General features: G+C 47.8%; 2 protein-coding genes across 3 annotated transcripts in view; both read right to left on the bottom strand.

The window, feature by feature from the left end:
* mocs2 (molybdenum cofactor synthesis 2) overlaps positions 1 to 15345 on the bottom strand; it is a 19425-nt gene extending 4080 nt beyond the window's left edge. The window contains exon 1 of the mRNA XM_027282178.1: positions 15210 to 15345. Within this exon, the coding sequence (XP_027137979.1) occupies positions 15210 to 15249 (40 nt within the window). The 5' untranslated portion in view covers positions 15250 to 15345. The remainder of the gene's footprint in view (positions 1 to 15209) is intronic.
* LOC104932414 (alpha-mannosidase 2-like) lies at positions 14987 to 23926 on the bottom strand. 2 transcript variants are annotated; one of them, XM_027282163.1, is made up of 24 exons: positions 23670 to 23926; positions 23049 to 23182; positions 22749 to 22970; positions 22498 to 22642; positions 22233 to 22320; positions 22013 to 22096; positions 20821 to 20948; positions 20571 to 20744; positions 20312 to 20498; positions 20041 to 20218; positions 19759 to 19949; positions 19332 to 19529; positions 18754 to 18868; positions 18575 to 18642; positions 18245 to 18413; positions 17833 to 18069; positions 17541 to 17669; positions 17343 to 17457; positions 16934 to 17067; positions 16711 to 16852; positions 16488 to 16621; positions 16106 to 16300; positions 15893 to 16003; positions 14987 to 15768 (listed from the first exon to the last, which is right to left on the bottom strand). In XM_027282163.1, exons 2-24 carry the CDS (start codon positions 23178 to 23180, stop codon positions 15598 to 15600), a joined length of 3447 nt encoding a protein of 1148 aa, XP_027137964.1. In that variant the 5' UTR covers positions 23181 to 23182; positions 23670 to 23926; the 3' UTR covers positions 14987 to 15597. The 2 variants fall into 2 exon arrangements, with proteins under 2 accessions (XP_027137964.1, XP_027137963.1); XM_027282162.1 differs by having other exon boundaries at positions 16106 to 16303; positions 23670 to 23925.

The following is a 23926-nucleotide window of genomic DNA, read 5'->3' as shown; positions in this document are numbered from 1 at the left end:
GGACAGACGTTGAAGGAGAGGAGATGAGGACAGGACGTGAAGGAGAGGAGATGAGGACAGCCGTGAAGGAAGAGTGTGATGAGGACAGATAGTGAAGGAGGAGAGGAGATGAGGACAGACGGAAGGAGAGGAGAGATGCGGACAGGACGTGTGAAGTAGAGGTGATAGGACAGATTGTGAAGGAGAGGAGATTTCTGTAGTGGACAGTATTGTGACCGGAGAGGTGATGTAGATGGGACAGACGTGAAGGGGGGACAGGAGATGAAGACCTGTTTAACATGCAAGCTCACACACAAACACCACACAAACACAACACACACACACAACACTCATACACCACACACCCACACACTACACACAACCAACACTCACACAACACACACACCATACATACACACACACACTCCACACATACACACACACACACACACACACTCACAACACACAACACACACACCAACACTCACACCACACTTCACACAAACACACACAAAAACACAAAAACACACTCCCACACACACTCACACCCACACACCCACACACACACACACACACTCACACACCACACCACACACACACACACACACACACAAACACCCAACTCACACACAAACACACACCTTTCCACACCACCAACACCACAACTTAACACACAAAACTCAAACACCACACACACAACACACACACACACACACACACCACACTCACCACCCCTCACACACACACACACCACACACACACAACACTCACACACACACACACACACACACACACACTCCACAACCACACACATCCACACACTCACACACACTACACACAAAAACTCACACACACACCAACACCACACACACTCACACACACACTTCACACACACACACACACACACCACACACCACACACACCACACACACTCAGTTTGTTCTCCAGCTGCAGGTGAAGAAAAAATTTTCTACAAAGACTCTTGTTTGAAGATTATTTTGGGTTCGTCATCATAAACTTGTGACCCCCTGTCATTGGGCCGGGTTTCATTCTTCAAACACTGCTGCTGTTCACCCCACAGTTCCAGGTCCCGGAAAGTGAAATTCCTGGAATCTTCTGAGACAAACCCGTACGAGCACGGTGGCCGTCCCAGAAATTCAGACACTGTCATGAGAACATCATAAAGTCTTCTGAGGACTGAACGAGGACTCAAAGCTTGAATACCAAAAAGTGAAAGAGCGAAGCTGAGAACACTACAGGGAAACAACAAAGCAATCCTGTTTCCAAACACATGACTGACAGCTCCATGTCTACCTCTGACCACATGTTCTCAGTCTCTGTTGCAATCAGCACATCCCACCTGCGCTGAGCTCTGATAAGCTGTTTGTTCTCACCTGTTTGAAGAAGCCCGTTTTGAAATAGCACTGAGCGCGCTCATGGTCCTCCAAGCTCTGCTAGGCGAGGCCATGTGACAACAGGAAGACTGAAAGTGAAAACGTTACAGAGGTCCTGGGAAGAAACGATACAAATCTTACGAATTGAAGCCAAAATAGTGGTGATTCGATCCCAAATATCGATGCGCCAAGTTCGGTATCGTGTTGTCTGTCGATTACAGCCTGGTGAGATCGATTCTTTACTTTAAGTTCTTTTTGCAATGCTGCAGGTCAGCGGACTGTCTGTGCCTTCCTGTGTTTAGACTATGTGAGTCACAGTCCCAGGCCAAGTGCTTTAAAGTAAACCATGTTCACTGGATTCGTTTTTTTGAAGGAAAACACACAGGGACTAACTAAAAGGCTTTGGGTTGTTCAGCTGTTTCCATGTTATTTATATTTCACAGTTGTTGTTTTGTTGTTGAGATTTAAATGTAATTTTGTACTTGTTTGTTTTCATTTGTTTGACTTTATTAAGATTTCTCTGAACATTGTTTTATAATAAAGCATTTTCTGTTTAATTATAAAACTTTGTCCTACTTCTGTCCTGTGTTTGAACTATTTAAGAAGGGAAAAAAAGGACAACAACACAAAAACAATTCAGGTCATGAAAATGCATTGAGATTTAGTTAATGCAATGACGCGTCCACCTTATTTATTGAAAAGGTATCGTATTCCAGCGATATGGCCCTTATTTACTTGTATCGGATCGATACCAAAATATGGCATATGGCACACCACTAAAGCAAACTGCTGCCGGAGAAAGCAGAGGTACAGGTTCCGAGAGACAGTAGTCATGACGGCCTGTCAGATGTTCACATTCACAGACTTCATGACGTGATCTGTGTGAGCTGGACCTCATGAGATCTACCCAGACCCAGGACAAGGGGGGGGGGGATTGCTACCTCAACACTCCCGTTTTCATGTTCATGGAATGTTGTGGGAACGTTTCACGGTCACAGGACACATTATGAGTCCAGAAGACCTAATTCTGTTTGACATGTTTTTATTACGGCATGTTGAATAGTCCTTCATATTTAAATCATATAAACAGTGTGATGCGTACAAAACCACTTCAGAGTCTGTGAAGTCACAACAATCAAAGGACAATCCAGCATAGATGACGATTTCCTGTGCTGAACAGCATCATAATAATCTGAAGGTCAGGACTCATTATGTTTTCTGTTGGCTCACAATGAGACTTTAACATCCTACAGGGACTGATGCTGCGTGCGATCGTGATGAAAACATCAGCTGACCTCAGAAGTCTTTGAGGTTCAAATCAGGAGCAGAAAGGAAACATTCAAATTGACTTTTTGCAGATATAGACAGACAAATGAACACACTCATATAAAACCAGAGAAGAAACATCAGGATACACATGAAAACATGTCATCAACATATGTCTTTCTCTGCAAGTTGTTCATATAGATTGATAGATACTTTTATTGTCACATTAGAGGGACACCACAACATAACACCCAAGAACATACATTCAAATCCAGCACATTTAATAACGTGTGCCTCCATACCTGTGCCTAGCATCCACCCCCTAGCAGTTACCTGGGTGCTGTGTTCATAGATGCTGTGGAAGAAGGTGCCAACTCCAGCCAGAGCGGCGTACGTTAAACAGGACATGGACCGATCTCGACATCTGGTTCAGTTCATTCTTCATGATGTCAAATGATCAAAACGATTTAACTTACACTGATTAGCTTGATGGTGATGGAGTGTACACTTGACAACTCTGAGAATCCCCTCAACCCCTCCTCTCCTTCAGGAGAGTATTTAGCTAGGACTTAGCTGATTGTTGTTACAACTTTTTCACCACGTCGTCTGTATTTGTCCAGGTCGTTCTTCAGCGGTTTCAACAATCTTCATGAATTCTTTTCCCAGTTTTTCCACTTTTGCTTATACTTCCTTTCATTTTTGCTGATTTCATTATGGCTGTGGTCGCAGCAGCCACTCTGCTCCCTCTGTGTTGCGTTAGTTGTGTTAGTGCTAAGCTCAACCCTCCAGGAACGGAGCTAGAATGAGTCCGGTTGTTATGTTGCTGCTCTCCAGCAGTTTTTGCTGCTTGTTTTGTGCGTGTTCAGTCTCTCCGCCTTTTTTAATTACTCAGAGATCTTCTGTTAACCTCTCTTACCATCAGTCTCATATTGGTTCTTTGTTGTCAACTTTCTCTGATGAATGAATTGCATATTTAATAAGTGTGTCCATTAATTCAGATCAGATCATGAGGCATCTACATGTCCATCTGCTTCTGGTCTTGGAGCTGAAGCCATTATTTTCAGGAGGAAGTTTCTCCTCTGCCGTGTGTTTATTGTCGCTGCGCAGCTGATCGTCAGTGACTCAGAAGTCTCTTTGTCTCCCCCCCTCTCTCCCCCCCCCTCCCTTTTCTTTTCCTCCCTTTCCCCGTCCCCCTTTCTCCCCCCTCTCCCCTTCTTTTTTTTCCTCTCCTTCTTTTCCTTTCTCTCTTTTTTTTTTTCTCCTTTCCCCCCTTCTTTTTTTTTCTCTTTCCCCCCTTCCTTCTTCCCTTCATCTCCCCCCCTCTTTTTTTTTTAGAACTTTCCCTGACAATGGCTTCAGCTCCAAGAACAAGAATGGATATTCTGGCGCATGACCTTTGCTGCCTTCTGATCTGTCTGAATTAACCTGCTTGCCACAATTATTTAAATATTGCACTACTTTCATCCTTCACTCCGAGAATTTGACAACAAACGAACCAGATATGAGACGGGCTGTAAGAGAGTTTACCGGAAGATCTCTGGAGAACGTCAGAAAAAAGCTGGAGAGGGACTTACCACGCCTCAAAACAGAGCGCAAAAACTGCTGGCGGAGCTAGCACACCCATAACAACCGGACTCATTCCTCGCTCCGTCACTGGCGGGTTGAAGCTTAGCACAACAGCACTAATACAGCACAAAGCAGGAGCAGGAGTTGCGTGCTAACCACAGCCATAATGGAAATCATCAAACCAATGAAAGGACGTATAAGCAAAGTGGAAAAACTGGGCCACAGAATTCATGAAGATTGTTGAACCGCTGAGCCCGGCCCTGGTAACCAATCCCGCCGCCGTGTGCACAGTTGGCCCCCACCACCTTCCTCTGCAGGTCCGCGCTACCTCCTCTCTGCCGGCGCTGGCGGCGTTTGCGGGGATTCTCCGCGTGTCCAGTGTACCCCTCCCTCCCCCCTTGCCCGCTCCTTCAGTGTACGTTCATCGTTGCTCCGTTTGGACCTCATGAGACTGACCCTGCCCCGCGTCGCTCATCGTTCCTGTCCGTAACGTACTCGCTCTGGCTTAGGTTTGGGAACCTTCTTGCACAGCATCTCTGAACAAAGACCCAGGTTAAACTGGCTATGGGTGGATGCTATGCACAGGTATGAGGCAACACGTGATAATGTCTGGATTGAATGTAGTTCTTGGTTGTTATGTTGTGGTGTCTCTAATGTGACCCAAAAAAGTATCTATCAAATCTATATTGAACACGTGCAGAGAAGGACATATGTTGATGACATGTTTTCATGTGTATCTGATGTTTCTCTGGTTTATATGACGTGTGTCCTGTGTCTGTCTGATATCTGCCGTCATTTGAATGTTTTCCTTCTTCCTGGTTTGACCTCAAAGGACTCTGAGGTCAGCGATTTTTCATCACCGATCGCATCGCATCAGTCTGTAGATGGTTAAAGTCTCATGTGAGCCAAAGAAAATACTGGAGTTGACCTTCAGATATTATGATGCTGTAAGCAGCAGGAAAATCTTCTTTCTATTGCTGGATGTCTTTGATTGTTTGACGTCACGGATCTGACAGATGTTTGTACAATCAACACTGTTATATGATGTAACTATGAAGGACTTTATTCAACATGAGGAATAAAAAACATTGTCAAAACATAATCATGTATTCTGGACTCCTAACTGTGTCTGTGACCGTGAAACTTCCAAAAAACAATTCCATGAACATTTAAACGTTGTTGACTTAGCATTCCTTTGTCCTGGTATGGATGGAATCTCAGTGAGTCCAGCTCACACCAGATCACATTCATGAAGTCTGTGGATCTGTTTGAACATCTGAGGGCCGTACTGACTCTGTCTCTCTGACCGTTGACATCTGATTTCTTTCCCTTGGCAGGCAGTTTGCTTAGTGGTGTGCCATCTGCATATTGTATCGATCCGATTACCAAGTAAATTTACGGGCCAGTATCGCTGATACTATAACTTTTCAATAAAATAAGGGTGGACGCCGTTCCATTGGAATTACTAAAATCTCAATTTCCTTTTCCATGACCTGAAGTGTTTTTGTGTTGTTTCCTTTTTCTTCTTAAATAGTTCAAACCCCGGACAGACTTTAGGACAAAGTTATAATCAACAGGAAAATGCTTATTATTTAAAAACAATGTTCAGAGGAAATCTTAAATAAAAAGTCAAAAACCCAAATGAAAAAAAAACAAGACAAAAATTACATTTTACCTTCTCAACAACAAAAACAAAACAACTGGTTGAAAATATAAAATAAACATGGAAAACAGCTGAACAACCCCAAAGCCTTTAGTTTAGTCTGTGTGTTTCCTTCAAAAACCGAATCCAGTTGAAACCTGGTTTTCTTTAAAGCATTGGCCTGGGACTGTGACTCAACATATCATAAAACACAGGACGGCAAGCAGGGGACCGTCCGCTGACCTGCAGCATTTGCAAACAGAACTTAAAGTAAAGAATAGATCTTCACCAGGGCTGGTATCGATCAGACACCGATACCGACTTGGCATCGATATTTGGATCGACTCACCACTAGTTTGCTTCATTCGTAGATTTGTATCGTTCTTCCAGGACCTCTGTAACTTTCACTTTCAAAGTCTTTCTTGTTGGTCCACATGGCCTCGCCTGCAGAGCGTGGGGAGACTGAGCCGCGCTCAGTGCTGGCTTTCCACACGGCTTCTTCAAACAGGTGAGAAAAAAACAGCTGATCAGAGCTTCAGCAGCAGGTGGGATGTTGCTGAGTGCACCGAGACTGAGGGAACATTGTGGCAGGGGAGACATGGAGATGTCAGTCAGTGTGTTGGAAAACATGTTTGCTTTGTGTTTCCTGGAATGTTTTCAGCTTCTCTCTTTCAACCCCTTTTGTGGATTAAGCTTTGAGTCCTCTTCAGTCTCAGAACTTTTATGATGTTTCCATGACCAGTGTCTGATTCTGGGAACGGGCCACGTCTCTCACGTTTTGTCTCGAGACGATTCAGGATTTCATTTCCGGACCTTGAATGTGGTGACCTAGCAGTGTTGAAGATGGAACCGTCCCATGACGTCACAGTTTTATGATGACGAACCCAAATATCTTCAAACAAGAGTCTTTGTAGAAAAGTGTTCTTTCACCGCAAAGCTGGAGAACAAACGTTGAGTGTGTGTGTGTTGTGTGTGTGTGTGTGTGTGTGTGTGTGTGTGTGTGAGTGTTGTGTGTGTGTGTGTGGTGGTGTGTGTGTGTGTGTGTGTGTGTGTAGTGGTGTGTGTGTGTGTGTGTGTGTGTGTGCGGGTGTGTGTGTGGTGGTGTGTGTGTGTGTGTGGTGTGTGGTGTGTGTGTGAGTGTGTGTGTGGTGTGTGTGGTGTGTGTGTGTGTGTTGTGTGTGTGAGTGTGTGTGTGTGTGTGTGTGTGTGTGTGTGTGTGTGTGTGTGTGAGTGTGTGTGTGGTGTGTGTGTGTGTGTGAGGTGTTGTGGGTGTGTTGTGTGTGTGTGTGTGTGTGTGTGTGAGTGTGTGTGGTGTGTGTGTGTGTGGTGTGTGTGTGTGAGTGTGTGTGTGTGTGTGTGTGTGTGTGGTTGTGTGTGTGTGTGTTGTGTGTGTGGAGTGTGTGTGTGTGTGTGTGTGTGTGTGTGGGTGTGTGTGTGTGTGTGTGTGTTGTGGTGTGTGAGCTGCCTGTGAAACAGGTTTCTCCCGTCCTTCACGTCTCCTCATCACCTCTCCTTCACATCTGTCCTCATCTCCTCTCCTTCACATCTGTCCTCATCACCTCTCCTTCACGTCTGTCCTCATCTCCTCTCCTTCACGTCTGTCCTCATCTCCTCTCCTTCACGTCTGTCCTCATACCTCTCCTTCCCGTCTGTCCTCATCTCCTCTCCTTCACGCTGTCCTCATCTCCTCTCCTTCACGTCTGTCCTCATCTCCTCTCCTTCACGTCTGTCCTCATCACCTCTCCTTCACTCTGTCCTCATCTCCTCTCCTTCCCGTCTGTCCTCAATCTCTCTCCTTCACGTCTGTCCTCATTCCCTCTCCTTCACTCTGTCCTCATCTCCTCTCCTTCACGTCTGTCCTCATCTCCTCTTTCCCGTCTGTCCTCATCTCCTCTCCTTCACGTCTGTCCTCATCTCCTCTCCTTCACGTCTGTCCTCATCTCCTCTCCTTCACGTCTGTCCCTCATCCCCCTCTCCTTACACTGTCCTCATCTCCTCTCCTTCACATCTGTCCTCATCGCCTCTCCTTCACATCTGTCCTCACTCCTCTCCTTCACATCTGTCCTCATCTCCTCTCCTTCACATCTTGTCCTCATCGCCTCTCCTTCACATCTGTCCTCATGTCCTCTCCTTCACATCTGTCCTCCTCCTCCTTCCTTCCATCGTCTGTCCTCATCTCCTCTCCTTCATCTGTCCTCATCTCTCTCCTTCACGTCTGTCCTCATCACCTCTCCTTCACGTCTGTCCTCATCTCCTCTCCTTACGTCTGTCCTCATCTCCTCTCCTTCACGTCTGTCCTCATCCTCTCCTCACGTCTGTCCTCATCCCTCCTTCACGTCTGTCCTCATCGCCTCTCCTTCTATCTCCGTCTGTCCTCATCGCTCTCCCCCATCTGTCCTCCCCTCTCCTCACATCTGTCCTCATCGCCTCTCCTTCACATCTGTCCTCATCTCCTCCCTTCACATCTGTCCTCATCTCCTCTCCTTCACATCTGTCCTCATCGCCTCGTTCCTTCACATCTGTCCCATTCCTCTCCTTCACATCTGTCCTCATCTCCTCTCCTTCACGTCTTCCTCATCTCCTCTCCTTCACGTCGTCCTCATCTCCTCCTTCACTCTGGTCCTCATCACCTCTCCTTCACGATCTGTCCTCATCTCCTCTCCTTCTCTACGTCTGTCCTCCTCCTTCTTCACGGCCTGTCTCCATCTGTCCATCTTCTCTGTTCACGTCTGTCCTTCATCATCCTCTCGTCACGTCTGTCCTCATCTCTCTCCTTCCAGTCTGTCCTCATCTCCTCCTCCACGTTTTCGTCCTCAATCTCCTCCTCCTTCACGATCTGTCTCTCATCTCGCTCTCCTTCACGTCTGTCCTCATCACCTCTCCGTGCACATCTGTCCCGAATCTCCCGCATCGCACACTGCGCCTCAGTCTGTCCTATCGCCGTCCTCACATCTGTCCTATCTCCTCGCCTTCACATCTGTGCGCTCATCTCCTCTCCTTCACATCGTCTCTCACCTCGTCTCCTTCACATTCTGTCCTCATCTCCTCTCCTTCACATCTCGCTCATCTCCGCTCGTCACTCTCACCGATCACCTCTCGCTTCACACTCTGTCCTCATCTCCTCTCCTTCACATCTTGTCCTCAGCGTCCGCGCCGGCACATCTGGTCCGCATGGCCGCGGCCGTCTACAGCGGGCTCGGGCAGCTCCGCTCCCGCACGGCTGGCCGCAGAGGTCCGTCCCGGCACGGCGGGCCCAGGCTCCGCGCCTCACGGCTGTTCCGCAGCACCGTCGCCGGCACGGCTGTCCGGCAGCGCCGCGCCTGCACCGTGGTCGGCCCGCAGCGGCCTTCGCCGTCACGTCGGGGCTCGCATCGCGCGCCTGCACGGCTGGCCGCAGCGCCGCGCCGGCACAGCTGGCCGCATGGCACCGCTCCTGGCACAGCGGGCCGCCGGCGCCTCGCCGGCACAGCGGGCCGCAGCGCCGCTCCTGCACAGCGGGCCGCATCGGCCGTCCTGCACAGCTGGTGCCTCAGCGCCTCGCCGGCACGGCGGACCGTTCATCTCCCGCCTTCACGGCGGTGTCTCAGCGCCGCGCCGCAACGGCGGGGCCGCAGCTCCGTCGCTGCACAGCGGTCCGCAGCGCCGATCCGTCACCATCTGTCCTCATCTCCTCTTCCTTCACAATCGGTTCCTTCATCACCTGCGCCTGCACATCTGGCCGCATCTCCTCGCCTTTACGTCTGTCACATCTTCCCTCCTTCACGTCTGTCCCTCATCACCTCCTTCACATCTGTCCTCATCTCATCCTCTCCTTCACGTCTGTTCCTCATCTTTCCTCTCCTTCACCGGTCTGTTTTCCTCATCTCCTCTCCTTACGTCTTCCTTCATCTCCCTCTCCTTCACACTTGTTCCTCATTCCTCTCCTTCCACATCTGTCCTCATCTCCCTCCTTCCGTCTGTCCTCATCTTTCCTCTCCTTCACATCTGTCCTCATCTCCTCTTTCTTCACATCGTCCTCATCTCTCTCCTTCCACATCTGTCCTCATCTTCCTCTCCTTCCACATCTGTCATCAATCCACCCACTCCTTACAGCATTTAGTCACATCCTCACACACACACACACACACACTCACACACACACACACACACACACACACACACACACACACACACACACACACACTCACGTTTGTTCTCCAGCTGCAGGTGGAAGAACAACTTTTCTACAAAGACTCTTGTTTGAAGATATTTTGGGTTCGTCATCATAAACTGTGACGTCATTGGACGGTTCATCTTCAACACTGCTGATGTCACCACAGTTCAGGTCCGGAAATGAAATCCTGAATCTTCTCGAGACAAAACGTACGAGCACGTGGCCGTCCCAGAATCAGACACTGTCATGAGAACATCATAAAAGTCTCTGAGACTGAAGAGGACTCAAAGCTGAATCCACAAAGTGAAAGAGAGAAGCTGAGAACATCCAGGAAACACAAAGCAAACCTGTTTCCAACACACTGACTGACAGCTCCATGTCTCCCTGCCACATGTTCCTCAGTCTCTGTGCACTCAGCACATCCCACCTGCTGCTGAGCTCTGATCAGCTGTTTGTTCTCACCTGTTTGAAGAAGCCGTGTGAAAGCAGCACTGAGCGCGCTCAGTCTCCACGCTCTGCAGGCGAGGCCATGTGACCACAGAAAGACTTGAAAGTGAAAGTTACAGAGGTCCTGGAAGAACGATACAAATCTACGAATGAAGCAAACTAGTGGTGATCGATCCAAATATCGATGCCAAGTCGGTATCGGTGTCTGATCGATACCAGCCTGGTGAGATTGATTCTTTACTTTAAGTTCTGTTTGCAATGCTGCAGGTCAGCGGACTGTCTGCTGCCTTCCTGTGTTTAGATACGTGAGTCACAGTCCCAGGCCAAGTGCTTTAAAGTAAACCATGTTCACTGGATTCTGTTTTTGAAGGAAACACACAGACTAACTAAAGGCTTTGGGTTGTTCAGCTGTTTCCATGTTATTTATATTTTCACCAGTTGTTGTTTTTGTTGTTGAGAATTTAAATGTAATTTTTGTACTTGTTTGTTTTCATTTGTTTTAAACATAGATCACTTTTTATTTAAGATTTCTCTGAACATTTTTTTATAATAAAGCATTTTCTGTTTAATTATAAACTTTGTCCTAATTCTGTCCTGGGTTTGAACTATTTAAGAAGAAAAAAGGAAACAACACAAAAACACTTCAGGTCATGAAAATGAATTGAGATGTAGTAATTCAATGACGCGTCCACCTTATTTATTGAAAAGTATCGTATCAGCGATACTGGCCCGTATTTACTTGGTATCGGATCGATACCAAAATATGCATATGGCACACCACTAAAGCAAACTGCTGCCGGAGAAAGCAGATATGGCACACCACTAAAGCAAACTGCTGCCGGAGAAAGCAGAGGTCAGAGGTCAGAACTGGAAAGAAGGTCCATGTTTGAAGAATCAATGAAAAGAATCCAAAGTATTGACCTGAAGAACAGCACTGATCTATTGATCATTGATTATTATCAGCCTCAGAGAGACAGAGTCAGGACGGCCTTCAGATGTTCACAGATCACAGACTTCATGAAGTGATCTGTGTGAGCTGGACTCACTGAGATCTATCCAGACCAGGACAAAGGATGCTAATCAACACGTTTAATGTTCATGGAATGTTGTGGGAACGTTTCACGGTCACAGACACATTATGAGTCCAGAAGACCTGAATTATGTTTGACATGTTTTTATTCCGCATGTTGAATAGTCCTTCATATTTACATCATATAAACAGTGTGATGGTACAAACATCTTCAGAGACTGTGACGTCACAACAATCAAAGACAATCCAGCATAGAAGAAGAGTTTCCTGCTGCTGACAGCATCATAATAATCTGAAGGTCAGACTCATTATGTTTCTGTTGGCTCACAATGAGACTTTAACATCTACAGACTGATGCTGAGTGCGATCGTGATGAAACGTCAGCTGACCTCAGAGTCTTTGAGGTCACATGACAAACAGGAAGAAGGAAACATTCAAATGACTGCAGATATCAGACAGACACATGAACACACGTCATATAAAACCAGAGAAACATCAGATACACATGAAACATGTCATCAACATATGTCTTCTCTGCACGTTGTTCATATAGATTGATAGATACTTTATTGTCACATTAGAGACACCACAACATAACACCAAGAACATACATTCAATCCAGCACATTTATCACGTGTGCCTCCATACCTGTGCATAGCATCCACCCATAGCAGTTACCTGGGTGCTTTGTTCAGAGATGCTGTGGCAGAAGGTTCAAACTCCAGCCAGAGCGAGTACGTTAACAGGACATGGAACGATCTCTACATCTGGTTCAGTTCATTCTTCATGATGTCAAACTGATCAACGATTAACTTACACTGATTAGCTGCATTGGTGATGGAGTGTACACTTGACACTCTGAGAATCCCCTCAAACTCCTCCATCTCCTTCAGAGAGTATTTAGCTCGGACTTCAGATGATTTTTGTTCCAACTTTTCACACGTCGTCTGTATTTGTTCCAGGTCGTTCTTCAGCGGTTCAACAATCTTCATGAATTCTTTTCCCAGTTTTTCCACTTTGCTTATACTTCCTTTCATTTTTGATGATTTCATTATGGCTGTGGTAGCAGCAGCAACTCCTGCTCCTGCTGTTAGTGCTGTTAGTGCTGTTAGTGCTAAGCTCAACCCTCCAGTGAACGGAGCTAGAATGAGTCCGGTTGTTATTGTTGCTGCTCTGTTTTGATGCGTGTTCAGTCTCTCCAGCTTTTTTCTTACTTCATCAGAGATCTTCTGTAACTCTCTTACAATCCGTCTCATATCTGGTTCTTTGTTGTCAAATTCTCTGATGAATGAATGTGCATATTTAATAAGTGTGTCCATTAATTCAGACAGATCAGGAGGCATCTCCATGCTCCATCTTCTTGTTCTTGGAGCTGAAGCCATTTTCAGGAAGTTCTCCTCTGCAGTGTGTTGAAGCAGCTGAAGTCAGCTGATCAGAAAGGCTCTGTGGAGACACAAAGACAGACAGGTGATACTCACACAGGTGTTTCCACTGCTTCTGTCTGACAGAGCTCCACTCAGGTAGGAGGTGGGTGGAGCCACGGACAAATTCAAGTGTTTCCTGTTTGGATGATTCTCAGGTCAAAGTTCATCTTTGTTCATCTTTGACTGAGCGGATGATCTCAGCCGACCAACAAGTGTCAAATGTTAAACAGATACAATCATTGAACATTGAATTTAAAAAGAAGACTCCACCACGACGCCACCACGACAAGAAGAAACCAGAAACACCACCTTCTGTGGACGGAGCTCATTTAAGGTGGACTGAGCTCATTTAAGGTGGACTGAGGTGAAGTGGAAAACTGTCCTGTGGTCTGATGAGTCCATATTTGAAGGTCTGGTTGTAAATCATAGACGCTGTGTCCTCACACAGACAGATGTTCCCTCCTCCTGGCTCTGCCACCTGTCCTCTCAGGACAGTCCAAACTTTTCTGTCTGTTGTTCCCCGTTGGTGGAACGTCCTACCAGTTCCTACAGATCAGGGGCGTCCCTCTACCTTCACAGACCTCCTGAAGACCTCCAGCTCTTAAGTCAGCTAAATGTGATGTAAATGTGATACACGAACAGATCAAACTTATGTTGGACTGTTGGGCTCTGGTTAATGTTTGATCATTATTTTATGGAGGCTGTAAAGTCAGTCTGAGGTCTGCACGGCACCAACAGACGGTCAGATATTTGTTGTAGAAGGTGAACAGCTCTTCATTTAGCCGATCTGATCTGACCAATCAAAACAGACAAAAAACATCGACCTGAACAGGACCAACCTGAAACATGAGCTGGTTTCTTCATGCTGCTCTTTATTATGTGAAGAATTCAGATGTTGAATTATAAAGTGTTTATTTTCTGACCTGTCTGTGCAGTCAGCACAGTCCTACCTGCTGCTGTGATCTCAGAATCAGCTGTTTGTTCTTACCTGTGCTTTGAAGAAGCCGTGAGGTGAAGCAGGTGAGGCAGGACTGAGCTCACACAGGTCTCCATGACAACTGACCTGTGAGCAGGACTGAACTGTTTTATGACACAGACACGGGACTCAAGGCCAACTCACACCGGACGCGGATCAGCCGCGGAACGGCAGCGGAGCCGTATTCACGCGAGATCACGAGGTCACGCGAGAATCCTGGACATACCCGAGACCCCGCGATAAACAGTGTATAAAAAAACAACAACAACAAACAGCTGTTTAAAGAAAACAACAACAACAAACAGCTGTTTAAAAACAACAACAACAACAAACAGCTGTTTAAAGAAAACAACAACAACAAACAGCTGACTTTGCTTCTCCGTGGAGCAGATTATAAAAAGCATCTGTTGTGTCATAAATGATTGTGTGTTGTTCCACTTCAACAATTAGTCTCTCGTTGAGACCCTTTGATCGATCTTTGATCACCTGGTGCCACCGGTCATGACGTCACGTTGATGTGAAGTTGTAAAAAGCTTCATGAACTGTGTATTGTTTTATTTTGAAAGGGGGCTGAAGTTTATTACGTTGATTCAAGGCCCGGTTTCCTGTCTGGTGCGCAGTGCTCTGTTCAGCCGCGGCTCGCGGGAAAAATAGAAATCCTGCGGAAAGCTCGCGCCGTGACGCGGAGAGCCGCTTCCGGTGTGAGCTGGCCTTTAGAGTCAGACTCTGAACCTTTATCAAATGTTTTGCAGTTGTTGGAGGACAAAAGAACAAACACTGAATGTTTGATGATGTTCTATAATGTTCAGGCGTGGAGGTCAGCACACACCTGCCCAGGTGAAGCTCGTGTAGCTGTTGAAGACAAAGAGAGCAGAGACACCTGGTGGACAGGTGGAGGAGGTGTCTTGAAGTCTGTTGGACAGTGAGACATGTTGGACAGTGAGACATGTTGGACAGTGAGACATGTTGGACAGTGAGACATGTTGGACAGTGAGACCTGAAACATGAAAACTTTTCTTGAACTTTGAGTCATCGCGTTCTCGTCACAGGAACAAAAATGATGTCACTTCCTTTCAAACAGGAAACAGTGACGACGACTGAAGAAGAAGGAAATTAATAATAATTTATTTGAATTAGAAAAGCTGAATCATATTTCTTTAAATACTTACAAAGAATTTACCCAGAATTCACAGCAAGAAGAAAATCTGTGCAAACACGGAATCATAAAAATCATAAAAATCACCAAATCAAGTCAATCAGTTTACCCACAATGCACCACAAAAAAACAGCAGGACGTTTTAACAATCTGTGACTGACAGTCACCATGGAAACACACACACACACACACACACACACACACCTTTAAAAACATTCATTAAAGACGAGCTAACCACTCATTTGGTCCCTTATTGTTGTTGCCGTAGTAACCCGACTCCCTGTCTCCCATAGCAACAGGTTTCATTTCAGTGTTTTCTCCGTCTGACCTTTGACCTTTCAGCTTCTCGGACTGTAACCTGATCCGACATCTCCAGTTTTCAAAATAAAATGTCCGAGTCATCTGTTTTATTTTGAAAATCATTTTTTCCATTTCCAATTTTTTTTTTGTTTGTTGTTTTTTTTCACGTCAATTTGAGCTGAATAATTTTTACTGACGATGTTTCGATTGTTTGACCTTCAGCTGTTTTTATCTGAATTCTCTGTGGACTGATCAGCTGACTGATCAGCTGATCTCCACGCGGAAGGCGCTGATTTCCATTGGCCGGAGGACAGTGATGCGTGGCGTCTGCTGTTGCCGGGCGGATTCTGGTTCATCATCTTCTCGCAGCAGAGTGAGACCCGTCTGACGGACAGAACCAAACTGAAGAGGAGCGAAGAGATCGTCCAGATTCACCTGGAGACAAAGAAACACGAGACCAGGTGAGTTCAAGTCAATACACAGAATCTGTATGTTGTAGATATGTTATTCAAACGTTTGGAAAAAACATTTCAAATAGTCAAATGTGTGCGTGTTCCACCTCCTCGTGCGCGCTCCACGTGCACTGTAGTGGCGGCTCGGGGGCGGAGCTACAATCAAAGCCCTTCCTGTGGAGGAGCAGAGCCACTTCCTGTGACGGGGTTTCTGCTTCCTGTTGGTCAGAAACACAAACAAACATTTTCAGCTAAAACAAAGTTCGTCTGTTCTGTACGAACACGGATCCAGGTGAGTCCAGGTGAGTCCAGGTTCTTACCTGTGCGTCCTCCAGCGTCCTCAGGTTCAGCAGGTGAACGTCGCACGGCAACGACGAGCTGAGAGGCAGGAAGGGGCGGAGTTTCGGCATCTCAGTGTTGCTTTGGGTTACCATGGTGATTGGTGGGTGGCTCAAGGAGAGTGAGGTCAGGTGGGCGAGAAGTGACAGGTGTTCAACTGAGGCTCCTCCCACTTCCTGCTACACGGAACAAACAGAAAAAAAGATCAGAAATGTATAAGACTCAAATTCTGAGATCAGATCCACCTGAGCCCCGCCTCCTCACCTGAGCCCCCACCTCCTCACCTGAGCCCCACCTCCTCACCTGAGCCCCCACCTCCTCACCTGAGCCCCCACCTCCTCACCTGAGCCCCCACCTCCTCACCTGAGCCCCGCTCCTCCTGTCCTCCAGCAGCAGGTGGTACAGACTCGCTGTCAGCTTGTTGTCGGTGACGCCCTGACCGAGGCCGCGGTTATCGTCCTGCTGCAGCCGCCGGTCCAACACCACCTCCAGCTCACCTGCACAGGTAAGAGGTCAGAGGTCAGCACAATTCAAACAAGTGGGCGGCGTCTTGCTGGATGACGTCAGCAGTTACTGAATGACTCACCTGGTTTGAGCGATGCGACGGCCTGACTCTGAGCCGACAGCAGAGACACTCGAGACGCCGCGTCCTGCAGGAACGACGCCGAGGTCATCGGGTAAAAGTTCGCCTGCAGCGGGAGCTTCGACAGCGTCCGCCGCTGCTGCATCTGCACCGATCATCGACAAACCATCAATCATCATGTGACGTCAGCAGCAGTGGGACTATCAAAATAAGAGAGTAAATGAACCTGGAAACTGTTGAGGTCGGAGTAGAAACGGTTGCCGTTGGCAACATCGCTGATGATCCGCATGGCGAGCTCACGGTTAAACTCTGACCTGATGTCCACCATGTTGGAAATCTCCAGGGACCTCCCAGCATGCCCTGGGGCAGAGACAGAGACAGTTTGATGAACGACATGAATCTAACCAGGGCAGACTGAGCCTGACAGACTGAACCTGACAGACTGAACCTGACAGACTGAACCTGACAGACTGACCTCGGGGCAGACTGAGCCTGACAGACTGAACTCAGGGCAGACTGAACCTGACAGACTGAGCCTGACAGACTGAGCCTGACAGACTGAGCCTGACAGACTGAACCTGACAGACTGACCTCGGGGCAGACTGAACACCTGCTGTGATGATGTCATCGGTTACCTTCCAGGTGATAGAGTCGAACTCTGTGTGTGAAGTGACGGAAACAGGAAGTGATGTCAGAGAAGACTGGACCTCTGGAGACACGAACCAATGGGAGCTCTGAGGACGAGTAGGGCTGCAGGAGGACGAGAGACATGCACAGTGAGGACAGAGAGAGAGACTGATCCGGTCCACACTGGGTTCTGGTTCTGGTCTTACCTGGGCCCCTTCTTCACCTGGCAGGAACAGGTAGGCTCCGCTCTTGTTCGGGTTCGATCTGGTTCTGGTTCCGTACCACAGAAACTGGACCTGGACCTGACGGACCAGACCGGACTGCAGACGGAGCTTCTACATTTCAAAATAAAAGTTTAATGTGATAAAAATATTTAATAGATAATCAGAAACACAGCGTGATTTAAAATGACAATAACAAATATTAATTATTAAAATTTTATATAAATGTTTGTTTTTTTATACTCTCTGGACAGACTTTTAATTTGAAAATCCTGACCTGCAGCAGGCCGGTCTCCGGGGAGCTCCATATTTGGACGTGCTTGTTGCTAAGTGACAGGGGGGCGTCGGCCTCCGGTCCTTCTGGGCTGGACACCTGGAAGTGTTTGGCCTGGATGGTCGGCGCGTTGCCGCGACGATGGAAGGTGTACTGAGCCCGGTGGGCGGAGCCAACAGGGGCTTTGGTCACATGATACACGACAAGTGACAGAGGAGGAAGTTCAGCGACGAAGTCGAGCTAAAGGTGAAAATATAAAGTTTAAAATGCACGTCACCTGAACACACCTGCTGTGACCGCTGATCAGCTGTGATTGGACAATCACTGATCAGGGAGGAGCTTGTAGCGTAGACACGGACACATGAAGACAAACACGAGGACAAAATAAATAACGTGATGTCACACGGCTCTTCACCTGAAACGCTTCTGTGGACGCCTGGCTCGGCCCCGCCCACACCGCAGAGATCTGCGCAACCATTGGTCGACCTGTTTCTGCATTGACAACATGAGCGTCTGGAGAGTCGACGCCAACACTGATGACAGACGTACAGAACTGTTCTGTCGGGTTAAAGACGATCAATGACCTGAAACAAGAACAATCGATCAGTCAGCAAAACTTTAGAAAGAGAACCTGAGAACCTTTGGAGGAACTCTGCATGGACTGAGAACTTTTGGAGGAACTCTGCAGGGACTGAGAACCTTTGGAGGAACCCGTCTCTTCCCTGTGTAAGCCACACCCCCTCACCTGGGCTCATCACTGAGCGTGAGCGGCGTCTTCTGAGGCAGAGCGTCCTGTGCTGAGATCACGTCGTCCTGAAAAACAGTCCGTTGTTTTCGTCAGTTCACAGTAATAATTCATTTCATATCCACGTTATTATGACAGTATAGGACAATTCTGAAAGAGCTCATGGGGTCAGAGGTCACCATTTGCAGGAAGGGTTTTGATTGGTCGTGGTGGTACTGGCTCTTGTCCAATAGAAGCAGCCAGTGGGCGGAGCTCTGCAGCACCTGGCGCAGGTTCAGGATGGAGTGAAACAATCTGCAAAATAAATAGAATTTTAGATGGAAGGTTTTATTATTATTATTATTTTATTACGGACGTTTAGATTTTATTTTATTTTGAAGTTTTCTCTGCACTGTAAACAACAACACTATTTAAAATCAATGATGACTGACAACACCACACTGGTGACGACACGCTCGGGAGAATGGGACAGATGGGAAATTAATGTTAGATGCTAATGCTAAATGAATGGGTATGATGGGAGGCTAATGCTAGCTGCTCACACAAAGCGAGGTGGTACCTGTTACTGTTGCCAGGGGCGACGTCGTCCTTTAACAGAGAGCATGGAGGAACAAATGAGACAAAGAGATGCTAATGCTAAAGGGATGCTAACAATAACTCTGTTATCTGCAAGTGTAACGAAGGATCATCAAAAGTTATTTCATCAACAGAACAGAGTTTATCTTTATCTCCTCAGCATGCTACAGGAAGCAGCTACCTGGTGCCGTAGTCCACCACCACAGGGTCGCGGGCGGTGCCGGTCACGGCGTCATGGTGCTGGAACAGTGCCAGGTTCCGCCTCCCGGTCATCAGGCGCTGGAAGTGTTCACGCGCCGGAAAATCATCGACCAGGCGGCCATCGCCATGGAAACGACGCATTTCAGCCAGCGTCAGGCTAAAGAGGATTTCTGTTGCTCTGTTAGAGACAGAAGAAGAACGTCACGGAAGATGGACAGAAATGACAAAAACCGCCTGAGTCTGGGACAGCGTCCCCGTGAGTGAAGGCTCGGTCCTCGCTGTGGAAGCCGAGGGTTCGATTCCGACCTGCGGCTCTTTCCCGCATTCCTGTCAGTCTTTAGCTGTCTGTCAAATAAAGCTTGAAAATGCCAAATAAAAGAAAATCTTTAATAAACGAGGCGGCGTACCTGAGCGTGGACTCCAGCGTCCTGTCGAGGCGCTTGTAAAACGGCCTGGAGGTGAAGTATCCACTCCAGTAATGATCGTCACGGTCGGCGTAGGTGAAGAAGTCGCCGCGGAGCGTGGGCAGAGATGTTCCTGCTGTGCTCAGACGCCGATGAAGAGCTTCGAAATAATCTGACAGAGTCCCGAAACGAGCCTGAAAAACAAGTTAAAAACATGCAGCTGCTTTAATTAACGGGCATTCCTCCGACCAGGCCCCGCCCCCTCTCAGGTGTCTCAGGTGTTACCTTGATGTGGAGCTCTGGGTGCTGGTCGAAGTAATCAAAGAGTTTCTGGTAGTTACTGAACTGAGCGTCCCATTCGCTCGAATCCACGAATCGAAAGTCGTCGCCGAGCGGAACGAGAAGAACCGGAGAGCGGAAGAGCCGAGACTTCTGACGGTACTGATCCAACAGGAGGAGAGCTCTGATAGGACGGACAGGAACCAATCAATATAATGATGTATGATATGAGGCATCATTAAAATAATAAAGACGCGGTGTTGTTATCTTTACGTACCTCTCCCGGACATTCTGCTCTGTGATTGGCTGTGGCGGGATCCTCCATGGGCAGAAGACCCGCCTCCCCGGCAGGCGTTGGAAATCGAACTGGCAACAGACGGACGGGTTGGGACCGCACGTGTGCGGGACGTCGTAGCTGTAGAACGGCATCATGTGGCACGTGATGTCACTGCGGGGGGAGGAGTCTGACAAAGAGGAATTTAAATATTCTGTTCAGATATTGTTTCAGTGCATCAGCTCTCATCCGCCACACCCACCCCAGCTCTGTCGCCATAGAAACTCGAGCGTCCGTTGCTGGGCGAAGTGCTTCTTGACGGCGTAGTGAACGCGCTGGATGACCATGTCCTGAAGCCCCGCCCCCTTCAGTAGGTAGGTCATGGAGGGGGAGTGGCCAAACGGATCGATCGCCCAACCACTCCTCGGCTTCACACCTGGACAGAGACATGAGGTGTGACACCTGATGATGCGTTCATGATGTAAGACACGGTGACAGGAAGCATCATGTACCCAGGTGTCGTTGGATCCACTGGTGTCCCTCGATCAGCTGATCCAACAGAGCGAAGTAGTGAGAGTTTGCTTCATCGGCCATCACCCAGCCGCCCGTCACCAGCTCCAACTGCCCCGCCTTCACCAGGCTGACCAATCACAGAGCAGGAACAGACAACAGACAACAACAAGACGACAACAACAAGACAACAAGACAACAACAATAAGACAACAACAGGACGACAACAAGATGACAATAAGACAACAAGACAACAACAAGACAAGACAACAACAATAAGACAACAAGACAACAAGACAACAACAAGACAACAACAACAAGACGACAACAACAAGACAACAACAATAAGACAACAACAGGACGACAACAAGATGACAATAAGACAACAACAGGACGACAACAAGATGACAATAAGACAACAAAACAACAAGACAACAACAAGATGACAATAAGACAACAAGACAACAACAAGACGACAACAACAGGACAACAACAAGACAACAACAAGACGACAACAACAAGACAACAACAAGACGACAACAAGACGACAACAACAGGACAACAACAAGACGACAACAGGACAACAACAAGACGACAACAAGACGACAACAACAAGATGACAACAACAGGACAACAACAACAAGACAACAACAACAAGACAACAACAGGACAACAACAAGATGACAATAAGACAACAAGACAACAACAAGACGACAACAAGATGACAATAAGACAACAAGACAACAACAAGACAACAACAACAGGACAACAACAATAAGTAAAAAATAAGACAACAAGACAACAACAAGACGACAACAACAGGACAACAACAAGACAACAACAAGACAACAACAAGACGACAACAACAGGACGACAACAACAAGACAACAACAACAAGGCAACAACAGGACAACAACAAGACAACAACAAGACGACAACAACAAGACGACAACAACAGGACGACAACAACAAGACGACAACAACAAGACAACAACAGGACAACAACAAGACAACAACAGGACAACAACAACAAGACAACAACAAGACAACAACAAGACAACAACAAGACAACAACAGGACAACAACAGGACAACAACAAGACAACAAGACAACAACAAGACGACAACACGACAACAAGTGAGACTTAAAAATAAAAAGAATTAATTCAACGTTAAACTGAATGTGGAGAGTTACCGTTTGACCATCTCTCTCTTCTGCTCGTCAATGTCGCTCCACCACTTCGAGAAATAACTGACCTCTGCCCAAATCATCTTCCTCCTGATGAAGACGGGACGGGACGAGACGGGATGGGACGAGACGGGACGGGACGGGACGAGAGAGATGAGAGCGGAGTGAACAACAGCACTTTGATCAACGCTGTCAGCATCAATAGATGAACAATAATGAATGGTACCTGCTGTCTTCAGTCAGTTTGAGCAGCATGTTGTTCAGGATGAGTTTGGTCTGATCCTGATAATAACTGTCAAAGGTCTTCAGCCAGCCTGACACACACAGTTACACACACACACACACACAGTTACACACACACACACACACACACACAGTTACACACACAGTTACACACACTGTTCACACACTGTTCACACAGTAACATGTGTCATGTGTCCGGTCTCACCAGGGTCGTTGTGTGAATGAATGTGTCATGTGTCCGGTCTCACCAGGGTCGTTGTGTGAATGAGGGACCAGAAGAAGCTCCAGCGGCTGCTCGTCCCACTCGTTGCCTTGGTAACGGATCTCAAAACCTTGTTTCCAGGCGCCGCCGTCACGGTTATCGAACGGGAGGACGTCGTACACGTCGAGCAGCTGGAAACGACCAAACACATCGTGATCGGACCTCAGCTAACATGCTAAGCTAACGTGCTAAGCTAACGTGCTAAGCTAACATGCTAAGCTAACATGCTAAGCTAACCTGCACGCCGTCGGCTCCGTCCTTCATCTCTTCAGCCAATCGGCAGCCACGCAGCGTGTCAGCTGGGCTGTGGGAGGAGTCTGAGCTCACATTGGCCCCTCCTCCTCTTTCCCATGGTGCTTTGCGCTGCAGCAGGGAGTCCCGCAGCGTAGCGACCAGGCGGTTGTTGTCGCTAAGGAGCTGCTCCAACCTGTCAATCTTCTGCTGGAGGCGGGACAAGTCCTGCACAGACATGCTGATTGGTTAAACACAGGTCGAACATGTTAGACTTTTATTCTGAAATTCACTGACGGCGTCCACCTGTCCATCAGGTGTCTCCACGTGCTGCTGAAGCTCCGCCCCCTGCATCAAGTCCAGCATGCGGTACAGTGACATCACCACCACGCAGAAGACCCCGCCCACCAGCACGGCGAGCACCCGGCTCCTCTTCATCACTAGAAACAAGCACAAAACCTCATCAGACCAGGACCAGGACCAGAGAGACCAGGACCAGAGAGACCAGGACCCAGAGAGACCAAGACCAGGGCCCAGAGAGACCAGGGCCCAGAGAGACCAGGACCAAGACCCAGACCCAGAGGGACCAGGACCCAGACCCAGAGGGACCAGGACCAAGACACAGAGGGACCAGGACCAAAGAGACCAGGACCCAGAGAGACCAGGACCAAAGAGACCAGGACCGAGACCAGGACCAGGACCAGAACCCAGAGGGACCAGGACCCAGAGGGACCAGAACCAGGATCCTGAGAGACCAGGACCAGAGGACCCAGAGGGACCAGGACCCAGAGGGACCAGGATGTGTTGACATGGTGGATTTATTTTATTGATCCACACACGTCACACTTCCGGTCTGAGCCCGGACACGTGCATACTAATGTGATGACGTCAGATGAATAATTACTTTGATCTCATCAACATTCAAACCTTCGACTTCCGCGTTGGTCTCGCGCTCCGGTGTGTCTCGCGCTGTCGTTCCTCGGTGACGTCACTGTCCGACTTCAGCTCCGCGCGAGAACAAAAACAAAATAAAAAGTTTAAAAGTTTAAAAGTTTAAAAGTTTAAAAGTTTCAGTTTAAACAGAAACAGCTGTTTGATCTCCCGCAGCGCGCGCTGCTGCTGCTCACTGCCGCTTGTTTTGCTTCCGGTTCGGTTCAGCTGACTCAGCGCTGGCAGAGGAAGCA

Source organism: Larimichthys crocea, chromosome IX (assembly GCF_000972845.2).
Source record: "Larimichthys crocea isolate SSNF chromosome IX, L_crocea_2.0, whole genome shotgun sequence".
Classification (NCBI taxonomy): Eukaryota; Metazoa; Chordata; class Actinopteri; family Sciaenidae; genus Larimichthys; species Larimichthys crocea.
The sequence above is the reverse complement of the archived record's forward strand: the minus strand, read 5'-3'. Positions and strand labels throughout refer to the sequence as shown.